Raw genomic sequence first — 20,926 nt, 5'->3', positions numbered from 1 at the left:
AAAGGCGCGCCGGCGGGAGCCTGGGGCCTGTAAAGGCAGTCTAAGGCAGCAAGAAACTCTTGCACCTGTTCGGGAATTGCCAACGAACCCGGGTATAGTGGGTAAGCCGCGGGATTCCCCGGCTCCAAAGGCGCTGCAGGGGCGGAGCCTCTGTCCCTCTCGTCTGCCTCCCGGGAGCGACGGGGGGGGGGGGCGTCGGAGAACTAATGCGCTTCTTCGACTTCATTTTATGGCGTCGCTTACCGGAATCTGAAGGTGAAGACTTGGAGCTAGAGGAGCGACCGCTCCAGTCCTGGGAACGCCCCCTAGATGTGGAGTGGCGGTGAGAGGAATGCCGAACTTTCAGCAACTTCCGGCACCGCTACAGCAGGGCCTTTGGGGCCATGGTTCGACAGTCGCGGCAGTCATGGTCGGTCTCTAGGCAGTAGAGGCACACATCGTGGGGGTCCGCCAGCGACATATTACGGTGACACGACCCATAAGACTTAAAGACGGGCATCCCTACGAGCACCAAGAGGCAGAAGGGAAGACAAAAAGTCTCAAAAGAGTAGTCAAAAATGACTGAGGTATGTGCTCAATCCAGATCTGCGTTTTCGGTAAAGAAAAAGAATTAACTGACGTCAGCACGCATGGGTGGCGCCTAAGTAGTCTCCGTGACGTCATCTCAGCGCATACGATGCCAGTGACGGACGGGAGCCGCACAATGCCACCTACTGACACGCAGGGGTACTGCTAAGCAAAACTTTCTGGATGCAGTCTGACGCCTGGGGATATTCTAAGGTAAGGAATCTATCACTAACGTGTCTCTTGCAGATATTTCAACTAGTGCAGTTTAATTTTAAATTGAACATAGTATTTGAGGTAGAAAGTTTTAGACTGTTAAAAGAGAGTGCGTCGCTCTGGATTACTGCTGCCAGACCCTAATTGAAATAATAGAGGAGAGCTTGGAGGCGGGTTCTGATATTGAGACAGCATCTGAGGGAGGGGATTATGGATCAGTATCTGGAAGTGATTTTTTAGGTTGGTAGAGCTCCATCTGTTGATGACTGGTCTTCCCGGGATTCTGAAGAATATGGCCAAGGCAGCTGTGATGTCCCTTCACAGTAACGATCTGTGCCGCCCAATCCAAACTGCATCGAGGTACCACGCTGTACACAGGAAAAATGTTCACTTGGCAGCTCCCTAATAGAGTTCATCCAGAAATACCACATATAGTGCACATTGTTTTGCCTTTTGACTACTTCAAAATTTTCCTGCAATATATATCTTTCTTCGAGAAATTGTGCACCAAACATATTTGCATGTGTTTAGTTTCTGAGGGAGTATGGAGGTACTCTGGTGCCTCACTCTATGGAAAACCTGTGGACTCATTTGAAAAAAATTCTGGTCCTTACACTCATCATGGGAATTGTGCACAAACCAACTGTATAGTTTTACTGATCGACTTGAATGGTTTGGGCAACACCTAGCTTTACATTAGTCATGATAAGAGATCTGCAGGGTACGGTGCATTTCAATGAGAATTCAGCATCATTCACCCAACTGTATACCCGATTAAAACAAGTACCTGGATATAGTGGGGGGGTGTAGCCAAGACGGCAGCTATAAGTACTCCGTCATTCTCCTACGTGCCGATGTGAGTGGGCCTATGCTGCGGTGTCACCGAAACCCCAGTGCTGCTTTTTGCCGTAGAGCCAGCTGTGCAGAGTGGCCTTGACTACAGATGAGTGCGGCAGGTTCCCTGCATAAATCGGTATTACAGTCATAATATTGAATAAAAAATATCGACTGGCCAAAATATCGAGTAAAAAATATAGAAGGAAACAATATCGAATGGACAGAATATAGACTACAAAAATATCAAATAGAATAGAAAAATATCGAATAGAATAGCATTAATATCGAATCCAAAATATAGAATGGACAAAATATCGAACGGACAGAATATAGACAACAAAAATATCGAATTTGAGGTAAGTTAATATGAATTTTTTAAAGTGTTTTTTATGTTACTATATGTGTGAAAAGTGTATATTTATTTTATAATTCATTTTAATTAATTAATTTAATTGTATTTAATTTTTGCGTAATATAATTCTGCAGCGGGTTGTGGGTTTATAGGGGAATAGGGTGGGAAGTGATTTAAATATGATTAATTAAATATGTTAATTTATTTATTGGTATTTATTTTGAATTCATTGTTAATTAATTATTAATTGGTAATTAATTAAAATATAATTGGTCAATAGTTTTAATTAATTGATTATTTGATAATTATGTTAATTGTATTAATTTCTTTTCAGTAGTGGGTTGTGTGTTTATAGGGGAATAGTGTGGGAAGTAAATGAATTATAAATAATGACATTTTAAAATGTATTTATTGCTTATTTTTGTTGTAATTTATTTTTTTATTAATTGTTAAATTATTTAGTGTTAATTGGTAAATAATTTGTATTAGTAGGTAATTTATTTTAATAATTAAATGTCATTTGTATTTTTAATTGATTAATTAATATATTATATAAAATTGTTAATTATTTTATATTATTTGTAATTGGTATTAATATTTAATTTAATTTAATTCATATATGAAGTATTCACTTTCCCTCCTGTTGCACTCACTGGAGTGGGAATAGTAATTTTTACCCCTTCGCTATCCAACGCTTTACCTACTGTTGCACTCTCTGGAGTGGGAATAGTAATTTGTACCTCTACACTATCCAACGCTTTCCCTACTGTTGCACTCTCTGGAGTGGGAATAGTAATTTTTACCTTCCCGCTATCCAACGCTTTCCCTACTGTTGCACTCACTGGAGTGGGAATAGTAATTTTTACCCCTACGCTATCCAACGCTTTCCCTACTGTTGCACTCTCTGGAGTGGGAATAGTAATTTTTACCCCTACGCTATCCAACGCTTTCCCTACTGTTGCACTCTCTGGAGTGGGAATAGTAATTTTTACTCTCCTGCTATTCAATGCTTTCCCTACTGTTGCACTCATTGGAGTGGGAATAGTAATTTTTACCCTCCCGCTATCCAACGCTTTCCCTATTGTTGCACTCTCTGGAGTGGGAATAGTAATTTTTACCCCTACGTTATCCAATGCTTTCCCAACTGTTGCACTCACTGGAGTGCGAATAGTAATTTTTACCCCTACGCTATCCAACGCTTTCCCTACTGTTGCACTCTCTGGAGTGGGAATAGTAATTTTTACTCTCCTGCTATTCAATGCTTTCCCTACTGTTGCACTCATTGGAGTGGGAATAGTAATTTTTACCCTCCCGCTATCCAACGCTTTCCCTACTGTTGCACTCACTGGAGTGCGAATAGTTAATTTTATGCCTACGCTGTCCAACGCTTTCCCTACTGTTGCACTCTCTGGAATGGGAATAGTAATTTTTACCCCTACGCAATCCAATGCTTTCCCTACTGTTGCACTCACTGGAGTGGGAATTGTAATTTTTAATCTCCCGGTATCCAACGTTTCCCTACTGTTGCACTCACTGGAGTGGGAATAGTAATTTTTACCCCTACGCTATCCAATGCTTTCCTTACTGTTGCACTCTCTGGAGTGGGAATAGTAATTTTTACCTCTACGCTATTCAATGCTTTCCCTACTGTTGCACTCTCTGGAGCGGGAATAGTAATTTTTACCCCTACGCTATCCAATGTTTTCTCTACTGTTGCATTCACTGGAGTGGTAATAGTAAATTTAACCCTCTCGCTATCCTATGTTGAAAATATTGTATATGTTTTGTTAATAATATGTACATATATATATATATATATATATATATATATATATATATATATATATATATATATATATATATATATATGTATTAAAAATATTAAATTTTTTTAAAGTTACATTAATTATTTATTAATTTTAAGTTTATTTAAGTACTTTAAGTATGTTTAAATTAATTATATTTATTATTATATTAATTTTAAATTACTTTAAGACATTTAAAAAATTTGATATTTTGACTATCTATATTTTTTACAACTATATTTTGGAGTCGATATTTTTGTACCTACCTGTTTGAAGATAGGAATTCGATATTCTGGCATTCTATATTTTCTCCACGATATTTTGGCAGGTCGATATTTTGCTCCTCGATATTCTGTCAGTGATCCGCATAAATCCTCTGCTTGCGGACTTACAGATGTGCAATGCTGCAGCCACCGGAGTTACTGTGGAACTGACGGGTGGTGACTGCTCCTGCCGGGAGTGACACCCTCAGGCTCTCCCTGCTGGGAGTGCGACAGTGCACACGATGGCCGGCCAGTAAGACCACAGCAGCCTGCTTCATGAGTGCCTGGGGGCCTATGGCCCTGTGACAAAGGGCAGTCTCCTAAGTTGCAGACACTGGTGGCGCCGAGCAAGGTGGTGCTCGCCCGACAACCCCCCACAGGTGAAGACATTATAGTGGTGTGAGGCCAGGGGCCCCCCAACAGGACCCAGGAGGAAGAGGAGGGACAGCCGGCCCTCGGATTGATGCTACTGAAACCTGCAGCATATGCAGGCCCAGAGGTGGGAGACTGACCAACCGGAGGTGCATTGGGTGGCCCTGCCATGCTCCTAAAAGGGGCATTGTGATTGAGGGCCCCAGTTTTGTTGTGACCTACAGACAGCCCTGGTGGAGGGGGCTGACTTACCTATTTCATTTGCCTAGGGCTGCTGCGGCCCGGAGGTACTACTGCAAGACATGGATGAGGTAACTTGAGGAGCGGTGCTGCGACAAGGGATCTCGAGGGGAATCTGAAAAACGCGATGTGACCGGCAGCTAGCTTGACCTGGTGCTATTGAAGTCCTTGGAGAGGGAGACTGGCTTGACTTATTCTCGGACTGCAGTGGAGGCAGCTGGCTTGGGAGAATCACTGCTGCACCTGGGTCATCAGACTGTTGGTGAGTGCATGAGGTGCTGGGTGTCTATGGTTGTGGTTGGCCCCCGACATGAAAGGAGTCTTAGTGCGATGTCAGCCTGTGGGGATCTGGTTGCCACTCGCTGAGTATGTGAAACTCTATCCTTCTCGACGTGTCAAGGTCATTGAAGTGGTTTTGCGAGGGGCAAATTGTCTTGGGATGACCTTCCCCGCACCTACTCAGAGGGCTAGGCCTTTCCTGAGGGCCTGGAAGGTCCTGAGCTGGTGGTGGATTAGGGCATCGCTGAGAAAAGGCAGACCCGCGCCCTCCCGGTATCCTGTTGCTGTGTTACATACACACATTATCCTGAGATCATGGTGAAACAGAGGCCTTCTAAACTGCCCCCCTGGCTGAAGGAACTAAAGCGGCTGGTGGCGATGGGGAACTGTGCAATCTCGAATCTACCTTGGTTAGGCATTCTGGGCAGTTTGAACAGATTCTGCAAGCCAACATGTACACTAAAGCCACCCTGGAGCCCAAAATAGATTCCTTGGGCCACTTCTGGGTAGATCATCGGCGATTAAAGGTAGGGTGGATGACAGGAGTCCGCCTTGACTGTGATGCGCCCCACACTGCAGGACTTGCAGACTCAGGCCCAGGGGATGAGGGCTTTTCGAAGCGTGCTGAGGGCCCAAACATGGGATTGTTCCTTGAGAATTGGCTGCTGTCCACAGTGTTGCCTGTGAAGACACAAATTATTTTCCATTGAGCATGTGCATTGACTACCAGACCTCCAGCCGGGCGCTCGCCCAAGTCCAATATTTGCGAGGCTCCTCAAATACAGGGACAGAGACCTAATCCTTCAGCTTTTTAATTTGAAGGGGCTTTGTAAATACGAGGGGAGTATGATTCACCATCGAAGTACATCATCGCCGGAACTACTTAACTGTTGTTAAACAACAATTACGGACCTTGGAATGAAGTATGCTTGCTATTTCCTGCTAAATTTAGGGTGGTTGAAGAGGATTCACCTATTTTTACTCATCCAGAGGATGCCTAAACCTGGCTGCATAGTAAAGGCCACGTGCAGTGGCTGGCTGATACACTGGACACTGGTAAATGGTTGGCGCAAGATTGACCCATAGGAGGAACAGGATGGTGCATGGACACCCCACAACTGGGCTGACTGCCCAGTAACGAGCGTAGGTGTGGGGGAGAAAATGCTATAGCAGTCTCACAACTACTTTGCGGTTCTGTGATCTGGCCGTGCCATTGACACTGGTTCGGACACTAATGACACAAAGGCTTCTCTTAATGCCGAGCCCCAAGGTCCAGTACTGATGCCCAGTCTGGGGGACGATTTGCTGTGATGCACTCTGGTTGCAATGAGTGGTGAGTCCTGCGCCTTCTCTTATGGGCCAGGCATGCTTCTGGGGACCTGTTGAGGAAGGGGTGGACCAAGCGAGAGGCAGGCACTTAAGGTCATATGATGGGCTGAGTGGTCGAATGTCATTACCCACTGACTGTCACGCCCCACTACACTGTAATGGACTTGAGATTTGTGTGCAGATTTCTTATTGCTGTTCATTGTTTGTAGTACCTGTATGGTCTGTCTGTCCTTCACACCACTGCCACATAATTACACACTAGATGGGGGGAGTACGGCGTCATAAGGCTTGGGCAGGTCAAATGCAGATAGTGGGGTCAAGCCATAGAACCTCACAACTCGAATTCTCCCATAACATACCTTCATATATTTTTCCAACATTTTCACAATGTGCTGATTATTGAGGACACTTTTTGCAACATGGAGACTTGTCCTTTTCAACTGTTCAGCAGTTTCCTATGGAGAAAAAAAATTAATGACTAGTGCTTAACATATGGTATGGAGACAAGTACACTGTCATCTGCACTGTGAGGAATACCACAAGATAAAGATATGTGAATTTACCAGAAACAAATCATTACTGTTGCTTTTAACAATACTCCGCTATCCAAGGCCACAAGAAGTATGACAATTTCAGCTATTTCTGAAACTGGCATTGCTTCTTTTAGGAAGGGTGACCCACCTGTATCCCATCCTGCCCTGCCAGGGCAGGTGGGTAGGTCAGTTCTATTTTTACAGGACAGAGGATCCTGAGAGACTAGTAGTTATACTTTCGTTTTGCTTCTCTGAGGAGCAGGGAGTATTGCGTGCAGCTATAATGAGGATCTACCTGGAGCAGAGCAATTAATAGAGGTAAGATAACTATCCCTTTTCAAGCAGGGACTTTTATTTATAGTCATAATTACCGAATAGACTAGTAAACCAAGTTACAAAGGCAGAGAAAAAGGCATGAAACACACTTTCCAAAACAATTCAGTAATGAATGTGGCCCTTCCAAGCATCTGCCCTGTAATCAGAGTCCAATCAATAATATCTAGTTAAAGATATGCTTCAACCTCCAAGTAGCCGCTTTGCATACAAGATAAATGGAAACAATTGTATATAATGCAGCAGTAGCTGCTTTACTCCTTGTCTAATGGTTGTCGGCTTACCAGAAAAAGTCCTATGAACATTGCGACTCCATGGATACCCACAGCGTGGGCGAGAGTCCAATATGGCACCTAAATACCCGGTTCTTGAATGACGCTCCATTCTACCCATTCCTACTCAGTGAACTACAGCATTTCCAGAGATTAACCAGAGGATGGTAGAGTCCCTGGGGTGTTGTGGGGTGCCTCCAAGGCCACGATGAGGGGGATTGCCCACTCCACCGCAACAGCAAAGAATGGAAACAATATTTATAGATTAATGATCTCAAAACAGTAATTTTGGCACTGGAGTGGAGTAATCATGGACAAGAGACAGACCGATGCAGCGTTGTTTAGCACTAGATAGAGCTACCCTGCAGCAGCTTTACCTGGAGGAGGTTCAACGGTGCAGGGTGGCTTCCACCAGACAAGTGTATGAGTGTGTGTGTGTGTGTTGGGGGGGGGGGGGCGGGGGGGGGGGGTGGGGCAAGTTATTGGCGCACCACCAAAGACACAGAGCAGAAAATAGTTCTGCAAATGGTATGTGGGACTGGTACGAGGGTAACAACCCCTTCTGTGAGTGCCTCAGCCTTCACTGATTAATATAGAACTTTGTATGCCGAGAAACAGCGCCCTCCGCACAAGTACGAAGCCCTGCTTATTGACGAGCTACCATTGCCTGTCTGACCGCCTCCAAATTGGAGAACTTAATCTTACCTGAACACTGGAAGTAATAGGGGAGACTCTTACCAGTCTGAACCCAGACAGAACACCAGGACTAGATGGATATAAGGTGGAATATTATTGCAACCTCATCTAAGATCCTACCCCCTCTCATGGCAATGTATCTAGAAGAGATAGACAAGAGTTGTTTCTCACCGGAGAAAGATTTAGCAACTATTATGGTGCTGCTGGAACCAGGCTGGACCTGGACCGATGTGACTCTTTCCACCCAATACCCTTATAAACAAGCAAAAATCTTTTTGCCAGGCTTCTGGCAAAGCTAGTTCTCTGTGTGCTGGTGTGCTTGCTCCATACAGCTCAGTGCTGCTTCATCCCCTATCGCAGGACGCAACACTGCATACAAAGAGTCCATTGGACCCTTGGACTATTCCAGACTTAAAATTCTCATCGACACTTATGCTCATTGACTTCAAAAAGACTTTGACGTGATCGAAAGGGCATAATAGTGTGCTTTACTCCTGGTACCTGCAAACACAACAGGTGATGGACCGAACTTAAAACCCATTTATTTGTGCAGTAGACTGGCTCTGTGAGCTTTGCTGAGGGCTTGCTGTTTCCACTTACTACAGCGCGGGGACACGCCGGTGCGCGTAACCAGGCGCTTTATAAGCTTCCCTATTAATGTGGATCAATGTCACACACTCACCCCAGTCCAAAGATCTGGGCCCAAATCCATCGTTATTTTACACTCCACACCACCCTGGGTTAGAGAATGGCGATATGCAAATCAGCTCTGACCCTGTGCCCCATGGGAACAGTCCAGTCCGAACTACAAACTTCCCAGAACGGAATCAAGCATCCGAGGACCGGACCGGTTTCGAGGTAACACCTCTCATCAGCCCGGCTAGCTTGACTCCAGTGGTGTGGAGTGCCTGGGACCCACGTCTGGGCATCCCCAGCGCACTTAGGGCGGAATATGCAAACACAACAGGTGATGGACCGAATGTGGATCAATGTCACACACTCACCCCAGTCCAAAGATCTGGGCCCAAATCCATCGTTATTTTGCACTCCACACCACCCTGGGTTAGACAATGGCGATATGCAAATCAGCTCTGACCCTGTGCCCCATGGGAACAGTCCAGTCCGAACTACAAAAGCCATGTCCTTCCCAGAACGGAATCAAGCATCTGAGGACCGGACCGGTTTCGAGGTAACACCTCTCATCAGCCCGGCTAGCTTGACTCCAGTGGTGTGGAGTGCCTGGGACCCACGTCTGGGCATCCCCAGAGCACTTAGGGTGGAATATGCAAACACAACAGGTGATGGACCGAATGTGGATCAATGTCACACACTCACCCCAGTCCAAAGATCTGGGCCCAAATCCATCGTTATTTTGCACTCCACACCACCCTGGGTTAGACAATGGCGATATGCAAATCAGCTCTGACCCTGTGCCCCATGAGAACAGTCCAGTCCGAACTACAAAAGCCATGTCCTTCTCAGAACGGAATCAAGCATCCGAGGACCGGACCGGTTTCGAGGTAACAACCTCGAAACCGGTCCGGTCCTCGGATGCTTGATTCCGGTCTGGGAAAGATATGGCTGTTGTAGTTCGGACTGGACTGTTCCCATGGGGCACACGGTCAGAGCTGATTTGCATAAAGCCATTATCTAACCCAGGGTGGTGTGGAGTGCAAAAAACGATGGATTTAGGCCCAGATCCTTGTACTGGGGTGAATGTAAGACATTGATCTACATTCTGTCCTTCAAATTGTTTTTTGTAATTTTCTCCCTGAGTGTACTGGGGTAGCTCAGACGTGGGTCCCAGAGCCTCCACACCACTTGAGTCAAGCTAGCCGGGCTGATGAGAGGTGTTACCTCGAAACCGGTCCGGTCCTCGGATGCTTGATTCCGGTCTGGGAAAGATATGGCTGTTGTAGTTCGAACTGGACTGTTCCCATGGGGCACAGGGTCAGAGCTGATTTGCATAAAGCCATTATCTAACCCAGGGTGGTGTGGAGTGCAAAAAACGATGGATCTAGGCCCAGATCCTTGTACTGGGGTGAATGTAAGACATTGATCTACATTCTGTCCATCAAATTGTTTTTTGTAATTTACTCCTGGTACCTGACACTTTGTGGGACCAAACAGGGGTCTCCCCTGTTTCCTCTCCGCTCTGGCCACAGAGCTGCTGGCAGTATGGGTGTGATGGGCACTCTGGTTGGGGTTTTTTACTGGGGACTGGCAGTGGAAGATAGGATCACTCTATATGCGGATAATGTTCTTCTGTTCATTGCTCCCCCCAACATCACAGGACCTCAGATTATTCATATCCTAGATATCTTCGGGGCAGCACCTGGCCTCCGTGTTAATTGGTCCAAGTCACTTCTGGGGCCTCGAGGAAGGCCAAGGAGGATGACACCTGGCACCTGAATCTCCAAATATGTTGCCTAAATGTCCTGTACCAGACATCCACATTGTCTGGGAACCTGGGCTCTGAACTTTCAGCTGCTTCTCTGTAAAGCTTAGGTAGATATGGATAGATAGGCCAAGTTCCCCTTCAACCTATTGGGCAGAGTAGCCTGTTCAACATAATTGTACTGTCGCACATAATCTATGTGCTTCAGAAATTCCCTCTCCTCACCCCAGAGTGGATTTCATGCTGTCAGCTAAAGTGCATGCATTCTTATGGGTCAACAATCCCCCTAGAATTACATTCGGCAAGTATGTGTTATTCACATATGAAGGCGGGCTTGCCAATGCAGATGTCTATCTCAACTACTGAGTGGCACAGAATCTGGTGACTAAAGACTAGATGCGTTGGGGAATGAAGGACCTGGCATTTAGAAGAGAGGTTGCCTTAATTGGCCTTAAAAGTATACTTAATCCATCCTGGAGGTATTGAATGTATGCAAGAAATTTGGTAGAGTATCCGGATATAGGATAAATTGGTCCAAGTCCGTTCTTTACATGCTGGCTGGACCATCACCGCTGTTGCCTTCGGACTGTCCACTGCGAGTCACTGATAAAGCCTTTAAATACCTGGGGATTTATGTAACGTCTGACTCCACTGAGTTCTATACAAAAAATTTAAAGCCCCAATTAGACCGATCTAAACGTGATGTGGTGGTGTGGCGTAATCTCCCCCTCACCCTGTTGGCGAAGGCGGCACTTTATAAAATGATGGCGCTTCAGCGTTTTCCCTATGTTCTCGAAAACACACCATTCTTAGTCCCACAGGCCTACTTCAAGGTCATAGCGACGGAGGTTTCTGGTTTACTGTGGGGAAACAAACCAGCACGGATCGCACAGGACAAATTGGTACGCAGCTGGTACGATGGAGGGATAGCACTTCCGAATGTCCAGCTGTACTACTGGGCGGCTCACCTTAAAATAATCAACTATTAGTTGCACACCCCGCAAGATGAGCCGGCGTCCCACACAGACAGACAGAGCTTGGAAGAGAAAGGACTGATTGCGAATCTATATAGGCGTCCCAGGTCCCCGGGACTGCTTGGCCCTACCGCACACACAATACATATTTGGTACCAAGCGCATGCCCGACTGCAATGTACGGGGACAATCACACAAATTACACCACTGTGGGACTCCCAACAGCTGGGCTGCCCCCGCTGGAGTAAAGGATTCCAAAATTGGGACAATATTGGTCTTTCTGTAGTAGGAGACCTCTGGAAAAAGGGGGCTGTGGTCGACTTTGTACACCTACAAACACAGTACGGCATGGCACAGTCGGAGAAATTTAGATATTTCCAAATCCGACATGCACTCCAGGCAGTCATACCACTGGGCACTTCCCTACAGGAGGTCACCCCATTGGAAGATAGACTTCTGATGGAACACATGACGAAAAGGGCGACGTCCTTGACGTACCGTAAGCTAGTCAACAACCTGCCAGACCCAACATCCAAACTGAGACGGACCTGGTCCCGGGAAGTGGGGGACTTTGAAGACTCGAAATGGCAGGAAGCTCTGTCCTCATCCTGTGAGACGGCAATACCATCCAGGCTTCGACTGGTCCAACTCAAAGCGTTGCACCGCACATATTACACTAGGACAACGCTCCATGCAATGGGAACGGCATTGCACATATATTGCCTGCGCGGTTGTGGGGGTGAAGGCACGTTTTATCATAGCATTTGGGATTGTCCCCGTGTTGCGGCATATTGGGTCACAATAATGCGCACTATTTCCCAGGCACTAGAAATCTCGGTCTTGCCGGAGCCGATGCGATGTCTGCTAAATGTATGGGAACCGAATGACCTCAATCAACGAGAACAAGATTGGGCCATGCTTGGTATGATGATGGCGAAACTTAATATTGTTATGTTGTGGGGGTTGGACGCTCTGCCTATGCTTCAAAAATGGTGTAAAGATATGGATGAAGCGATGGTGGTGGAAAAGGTGGTTTTTATTCATCGCGGATGTCCTCAAAAGTGAGGAAAAGTATGGGGGGCATGGAATAAGTTTAGGGGAAACATCTGTGAACCGCAAGAAATTGACACAGACGATGTCTCACTGTAATAGGGCTGGTATGTCTTGGGTGGCGGGAAGGGGTTGTATGTATGGGATTGTTTTTATGAAATGTGAAAGTGTAAACATATCTTACTACTCGATTTTGATGCAGATGCAGACTATAATGACTCTTGGTGTATGTACGATTGCCCTGACTTCTAACTTAATAAAAACATTTTTTTTAAAGTATACTTGATTGTGGGCTCTCCCACAGGTGACTAGATAGTACTTCAGACATGGAGATTGGCGTTGTTCTGCGCTGGACCGGCAGATGTGCCAGTGGCTGGACCAGGTGCCGCGGCTTGAGGGATTCTGCGGATGGGATCGGATTGGAATATCAAAGGTGCTGGACATATGGGAGGGCACACATATAAAGTCCTTCCAGAAGCTCCAGATGGAATTTACTCTCTAAAAGTCCCAGTTCTATCAATACCTACAGTTGCGGCATGCCCTGTTATGAAATTAAATGAATTCAAACTATCTTTTATAATGCGTGTGTCTGCCCAAAGGTGTCTTGACGCTAGCAGCAGCAAGAAAGAGAAGAGATAGCAACAAAAAACAGGCTAGAACATACAGAACTTACAACGAAGCCCTCAATCTGTCAGATGCAATGGAGTCTCAAAGGTGCTTGCCCCTCTCCCTTTCACCTCTGGTTCTGGACGTATTGGGTTGCCCTGTCCATCTATTGCTTAGGGCAATGCAGCAGTTGTTACCCTCCCCAGAAGTCAAGCTTGTCCCCACACAGGCACTCCAAAAGCAATGACCATATGTCCCATCAATGTGGCAGGATTCAAGGATCTACTGCAGGAATCATGGATCTACTGTATGATTCAAGGATTTCAGTGGGCATAGCCAGGTGCTTGGCTTTGCTTCATGTAGATAAGAGAAAGCCTCTGCTTGTGCTATGCTCCTCATCTAGGTTATTCTGCTAGGGCTCAATTCTTCACCTTTGTTTACGACTCTCAATTCGAGATTATTTGTAAGCAGGATGGCAAGTATCCTCCCAGAGGTTTTCTGTTAGCAGAGATTCTTGAAATTCCTTCTGCAGTGTCACCTCGAAATCTTTACGTGCATCCTTGTAATTATTTGACCTCTCCCAGCACTATCTAAAGTGGCTTCAGGTTAGAGACAGCTAGCTGTCAGGATTGTGGGATTGCTATTTGGCACCTTTACTACGGGAAACAACCTTTACTACGCGGTCAAAACACCGCAGTACCATCACAACGCAGATTTTACAACGCAAGTCGTTACCACGACTTCCACTGGAGGGCGCTCTAGACTAAGGAATAGTGTGAATACTATTCCAACAGCTTCCCTACTGTAAGTAGGCTGGAGTTGGAATAGTAAATCATACTATTCCTAAGTCCAGCACCCTACAGCGCATGTCGTGGTAATGAATTGCGTTGTAAAAGCTGCGTTGTGATGTACCGCGTTGTGATGTACCACTAAACGTCCTACATCCCTTTACTACTGTACTGGGTTTCTATCACACCCTCAAAGCTCTGCTGTAAAAACTGCCTCTTGGGCCTATGCACTAGTATATGCAAATACTGTTTGAACCATTGTTTCTGAAATACGATCTCAAGTTATGAAGCATTAATAACTGTTATAGGAAACTAAAACAAGACCGGTCTTATGACTATTCTTTTGGCTTGCGCAACATAAAGGTACAGTGCTTTTGACATGTTTATTTTTTTTACTGTAGTGCATATGTTAGTAGACTTGCAGGTAGATTCATCAAGCTAAATTGCGCTCGCAAAGGGCCAGATTCAGAGAATCTGGCCCTTTGCGAGTGCAAGTTTTGCATTTGGGATTCATCATCCCAAATGCAAAAATCGCTATTTGCGAAATCGCATATTTGCGAGAAATTGGATTTAAGGAATCTCTATTAGAGATTCCTTAAATGCAATTCATTAACCAATTTGAAATTGCGAATTCGCAATATTTGGTCGCTATTTACCACGAAGTCTGACTTTGTCTGTTAATGAGAGACAGCAATCAAACACATCATGGTGGTGCATTTATTTTGGCTTAAGCCTAGAGATGCCCAGCATTTCAACTTCCAAGTATACTCTGCCAGCAACAGCTGGTGCAATCTACTTGTAACATTTGAACATTAATGATCTATATTGAAATAGTTGAGGCGGACATGCACATAATAGATTGTGCAAGTTAAGCGGAGATAAAATATTGACAGGAATCTTATCAAAGTATGAATATATTCTCACAATGCTGAGGACAGATGTGCTTTCAACGTCTGCTGTTTGTTGTCCTTTCTTCGCTACCTCTTATCTACCTAATCCTTCAATTCTTGAGAAAAAGGGAACGCTGACAAGAATAAACAGTTCATGTATTTTTATCCTCTTCAGCCTAACTGCAAAAGCCAGTGTTTTTACAGCTGTAGAAATTCATGAAATCACGATAAAGACAACAACACAAAGAACAGTTGTTCAATATCCAATTTATGCTCCCACATGCACCAAATGCTCGGCAAAGCAGTATCCTCTTAATTTGGCAGGTATCAGTCTGCCCTAGTTGGCAGAGGAGATTACCGTAATCTTGTGTATATCTTGGGTATGTCTCATTTGCTGTAGAATATCACCATTCATGCTAAATCTATGTAAAAACTATGCATTTTATATTGAGGTAGGCGCCGAAAGTAACACTAGTCTTGCATTCTACTTACTATAAAAAAAAAGAGCTGTCACTTGTGAGAGACTGCAGAAAATCTGAGAGAACCTTTACCCTGCTGAGACATCCAGAAAAACAGAACAACAAAACTACGTTGTAAATCTGTGGTGTGTAATTCACCGTCATGCCATTTTAACTAAAAATAGGGGGGGAGGCATACCTGTCCGATAGGGAAATTAATTACCTATGTTAGCTTCTTGAGCCAGGCTCTGTAGGAATACAAACGGATGGCTGTACAGTGATTTATTTATGTCTCTGTTCTGTGAACAAAAGTAAATACCACACATACTTAACATTTTGTCAAGATGTTGCGAAACATATTAGAGAATCATGACCGTGATAGTCATATATTGCAAGACATCACGTTACTGCCCTTCTGGATAGGCATGCTAGGCGTGCTTGCTAATAGCCTAATGCCACTCAAGACCAATCATTGATAAGGACGTTGTTTTGTTGTTCTGTTTTTAGGGTTCGCCTAAGTGAAAGCTGCGCACTACTCAGCTTTTCGAGCTGGCGAAAACCTAATGAGAATACTATGTGGCTTGGGAATCCGCACTCTGTTCCATTGGCTAGCTCCATAAATGGAGGCTAGCCATTGGAACGGGCCGGACCAGATTCGTGTGCGTTCCCGCGATTTCTTCCCTCTCCACCCTTTTCTGATCGTCATCGCGGCGGTGGGTGTGTGCTCTTTTTTTTTTTTAGTGTCGGCCTGTTTTCTTCTTTTTAGAAGTGTCTGTTGCTGGAGTTGGCTGCAAGATTTAAGTTCCCACGAAGCGATCAGGTAAGGAGCATTTTCTTCATAAATGTGTTTTCTCTTTGTATGTTTACGTATTTTGACGTTTGAGCTCTTAATGTCTTTTTTCTGTTTCCTTTGTAGGTTAAGCCGTGTCGTGTGAGCTGTTATGTAATTTGGCTCGTGACTTGGGAGCTCCTTTGTCCCGGTAAGCTATTTTCTCCTTTTTGCTCCTAATGTCTTTTTACTGTTTCCTTTGTGGGTTTGCCCGTGCCGTGTGAGCTGCTATGTAAGTTTGGCCGTGACTAGCTTCCGTTGTCCTGGTAAGCTTTTTTTCTCCTTTGCGCTCCTAATGTCTGTTGTTGTTTAGGATTTAAATAGCTCAGTGTTAATAACTTATATTTTTGTGGGGAGGGGGAGTGATCTTGGTTTGGATCGATATTTAAAATTGATTGTTTTGACAAAAGTGCTATTGCTGAAGTTACGTCCTGTGTACATCATTTGAATACGGCAGGGTGGGGCACGCTTCTCCGGTAGATCTGTCCGTCATGGCCGGACCAGATTCGTGGGCGTTCCCGCGATTTCTTCCCTCTCCACCCATTTCTGATCGTCATCGCGGCGGTGGGTGTGTGCTATTTTTTTTTTCGTATCGGCCTGTTTTGTTCTTTTTTGAAGTGTCTGTTGCTGGAGTTGGCTGCAAGATTTAAGTTCCCACGAAGCGATCAAGTAAGGAGCATTTTCTTTAGAAATGTGTTTTCCCTCTGTATGTTTACGTATTTTGACGTTTTCGCTCTTAATGTCTTTTTTCTGTTTCCTTTGTAGGTTTGCCAGTGCCGTGTGAGCTGCTATGTAAGTTTGGCCGTGACTAGCTCCGTTGTCCTGGTAAGCTTTTTTTCTCCTTTTCGCTCCTAATGTCTGTTGTTGTTTAGGATTTAAATAGCTTAGTGTTAATAACTTATATTTTTGTGGGTGGGGGGGGGGGGGAGTGATCTTGGTTTGGATCGATATTTAAAATTGATTGTTTTGACGAAAGTGCTATTGCTGAAGTTACGTCCTGTGTACATCATTTGAATACTGCAGGGTGGGGCACGCTTCTCCGGTAGATCAGTCCGTCATGGCCGGACCAGACTCGTGGGCGTTCCCGCGATTTCTTCCCTCTCCACCCTTTTCTGATCATCATCGCGGCGGTGGGTATGTGCTATTTTTTTTTTCGTGTCAGCCTGTTTTGTTCTTTTTAGAAGTGTCTGTTGCTGGAGTTGGTTGCAAGGTTTAAGTTCCCACGAAGCGATCAGGTAAGGAGCATTTTCTTTATAAATGTGTTTTCCCTTTGTATGTTTACGTATTTTGACGTTTTCTCTCTTAATGTCTTTTTTCTGTTTCCTTTGTAGGTTAAGCCGTGTCGTGTGAGCTGTTATGTAATTTGGCTCGTGACTTGGGAGCTCCTTTGTCCCGGTAAGCTATTTTCTCCTTTTCGCTCCTAATGTCTTTTTTCTGTTTCCTTTGTGGGTTTGCCCGTGCCGTGTGAGCTGCTATGTAAGTTTGGCCGTGACTAGCTCCGTTGTCCTGGTAAGCTTTTTTTCTCCTTTTCGCTCCTAATGTCTGTTGTTGTTTAGGATTTAAATAGCTTAGTGTTAATAACTTATATTTTTGTGGGGGGGGGGGGGAGTGATCTTGGTTTGGATCGATATTTAAAATTGATTGTTTTGGCAAAAGTGCTATTGCTGAAGTTACGTCCTGTGTACATCATTTGAATACAGCAGGGTGGGGCACGCTTCTCCGGTAGATCTGTCCGTCATGGCCGGACCAGATTCGTGGGCGTTCCCGCGATTTCTTCCCTCGCCACCCTTTTCTGATCGTCATCGCGGAGGTGGGTGTGTGCTATTTCTTTTTTTTTCTTTTCGGCCTGTTTTGTTCTTTTTGAAGTGTCTGTTGCTGGAGTTGGCTGCAAGATTTAAGTTCCCACGAAGCAATCAAGTAAGGAGCATTTTCTTTATAAATGTGTTTTCCCTTTGTATGTTTACGTATTTTGACGTTTTCGCTCTTAATGTCTTTTTTTCTGTTTCCTTTGTAGGTTTGCCCGTGCCGTGTGAGCTGCTATGTAAGTTTGGCCGTGACTAGCTCCGTTGTCCTGGTAAGATTTTTTTCTCCTTTTCGCTCCTAATGTCTGTTGTTGTTTAGGATTTAAATAGCTTAGTGTTAATAACTTATATTTTTGTGGGGGTGGGGAAGTGATCTTGGTTTGGATCGATATTTAAAATCGATTGTTTTGACGAAAGTGCTATTGCTGAAGTTACGTCCTGTGTACATCATTCGAATACGGCAGAGTGGGGCACGCTTCTCCGGTAAGCTCATTTCAAACGGCAGTTGACGATGTATCCCGCTTATCCAGGTAAGTACGACTTTTCGTTGTTTAGCTCTTTGTATGTTTTCGCTCTTGATATCTGTTTTCTGTTTCATTTTTAGGTTTGCCTGCGCTCCGTTGTCCCGGTAAGCTATTTTCTCCTTTTCACTCCTAATGTCTTTTTTCTGTTTCTTTTGTAGGTTTGCCCGTGTCGTGTGAGCTGCTATGTAAGTTTGGTCATGACTAGCTCTGTTGTCCTGGTAAGCTTTTTTTCTCCTTTTCGCTCCTAATGTCTCTTTTCTGTTTCCTTTGTAGGTTTGCTCGTCTCCTGTGAGCTGGTATTTCATGCAGAAACAAAGATGCACTGTATATCCAGGTAAGTGTTATTTTTTCCGCTTTGCACGTTGTGTTTTAACTTTGTATGTTTAGCTCTTTGGACGGGTTTCGCTAAGTTTTTTTTTTCCCGCTTTGCACGTTGTGTTTTAACTTTGTATGTTTAGCTCTTTGGACGTGTTCGCTGCTTATATCTATTTTATGTTTTATTTCTAGGTTTGCCCGTCTCCTGTGAGCTGGTATTTCCTGCAGAAACGAAGATGCACTGTACATATAGGTAAGTTTTTTTGGTCAAATTTTCTTTCTTAGCTTATTTTTAGTTGTTGTTAAGGATTTAAATAGCTTAGTGTTAATAACTTATATTTTTGTGGGGGGGGGGGGGGGGGAGTGATCTTGTTTTGGATCGATATTTAAAATTGATTGTTTTGACGAAAGTGCTATTGCTGAAGTTACGTCCAATGTACATCATTTGAATACGGCAGGGTGGGGCACGCTTCTCCGGTAGATCTGACCGTCATGGCCGGACCAGATTCGTGGGCGTTCCCGCGATTTCTTCCCTCTCCACCCTTTTCTGATAGTCATCGCGGCGGTGGGTGTGTGCTATTTTTTTCTTCGTGTCGGCCTGTTTTGTTCTTTTTAGAAGTGTCTGTTTGTTACGCTTTGGGCGGGTGGCGGCGCAGGAGTTATGGGCAACAACCATACTCGGGGTAACTTAGGCTTTATTGAGGCAAACAATTGGTCTGTACAACTCTTTCTAGTAGTAGGGGGTCTCCGGGGGGACCGGCTTCTGCTCCTTCTCCGATGGCGGACCTTCTCCTTTTTACGGATCCCTTCAGGTCCTCTGGGGGGAGGGTCTTCCTCTTCGGAGTCCGTCCCGGCGTGCGGAGTAGCTCTCCAGCAAAACAAAGAGAAGACAAGGATAGTATCAGGCGTCTGTCCACAAAAGCCCGTACAGGGAAGGGAGTGAGGGAGTTTTCACCGGTGCTCTAAATTCACAGTGCACTAACGTGAGGGGGGGGATAAGTGCACAGGGAAGGGTACCCGGGATTCAGGCGTCCCGTGGAGTTGTACCTAGTGTACTACTACCTCCCACCGAGCCCCGTAACCGGTCACGCACCTGGCGGAGCCACGCACCTCCCCTGGGTGAGTGGCTGGGCGGCTCACAGGAACGGTGGCCTCCTGGCTTTCCTCCGTCCGTTGCAGGCGCCGAGTCTGCTCCCGTCAGGTCTCTCGTTTCCTCGCCTCCGATGGGGTCTGATGTCAGTCGCCGACCTCCGTCTCCTGCACTCCTCCTTCGGCTCTCGTTATCTCCGTCGGCGCTCCTCGCTCTCTCCTCCGATGGTACAATTTTCATGTTCTCCGCCTTCTCCTCTCGACACTCCGCACTCCGCACACTTCTCTCCTCCGACCTCCAGGTGAACAAGCACACCTGTGATTCGGCGGGCTCACCTTTTGACGGACAACTCTGATAGGATGGCTCCTCCCACTCGGCGTCTTCCCCTGAATTAAAGGGCCAGTCCAGGGCGTCCGTATCTTTCATGCTTGCCCCCGGGTCCTGCGATGAGGGGAGAGAGAGGGGGGGGAGGTAAAAGTGTTAGGTCGAGCCTCCCCTCGGGCGGGCCTCTGGCTCACGGGAGAAATGTACCTTGAGGCTGAGGAAACTTTGTACATACTGAAGCCCTCCGGTACACCCCGTTACACACCTCCCCCCTAGGATGCTCCCGATCGGGGAGCGGATGACGGGATAGGTAGTCCGCATTAACATTCTCCGACCCTTTTCTGTGGTACACTGTGAAGGTGTAGGGCTGGAGGGCCAGGAACCACCGCATCACCCTGGCATTATTGGATTTGTTAAAGGACATCCATAAGAGGGGAGCATGGTCAGTGTACAGGTGGAACGGGCGACCCTCTAGATAGTAAGCCAGCTTTTCTACCGCCCAACGCACAGCCAAGCACTCTTTCTCTATGGTGGCATATTTCAACTCCCGGGGGAAGAGTTTACGGCTGACATACACCACAGGGTGTTCATGCCCGTCCTTCCCTATCTGTGACAAAACTGCGCCTATGCCGTAATCAGAGGCATCAGTGTGAAGCATGAAGGGAACCGAAAAATCCGGGGATGTTAGTACAGGGGTTGTGGTGATGATGCGCTTTAGGTGGTTGAAGGCATTGGTCATGGTTTCCGTGGGTTTGATGGGAGAGTTGGATTTCCCAGGATGTCGTAG

General features: G+C 45.6%; 1 protein-coding gene across 2 annotated transcripts in view; it reads right to left on the bottom strand.

Moving 5' to 3' along the window:
- The window catches only part of AKAP8 (A-kinase anchoring protein 8), an 895,754-nt gene that overhangs the window by 60,708 nt on the left and 814,120 nt on the right, over nt 1–20,926 (bottom strand). For both annotated transcript variants that reach the window (XM_086960773.1, XM_086960782.1), the window contains exon 13: nt 6,617–6,712. In XM_086960773.1, the coding sequence (XP_086816899.1) occupies nt 6,617–6,712 (96 nt within the window). The remainder of the gene's footprint in view (nt 1–6,616; nt 6,713–20,926) is intronic.

The sequence above is a fragment of the Lissotriton vulgaris genome, chromosome 1_1 (assembly GCF_964263255.1).
Source record: "Lissotriton vulgaris chromosome 1_1, aLisVul1.2, whole genome shotgun sequence".
NCBI classification, from domain to species: domain Eukaryota; kingdom Metazoa; phylum Chordata; class Amphibia; order Caudata; family Salamandridae; genus Lissotriton; species Lissotriton vulgaris.
The sequence above is the reverse complement of the archived record's forward strand: the minus strand, read 5'-3'. Positions and strand labels throughout refer to the sequence as shown.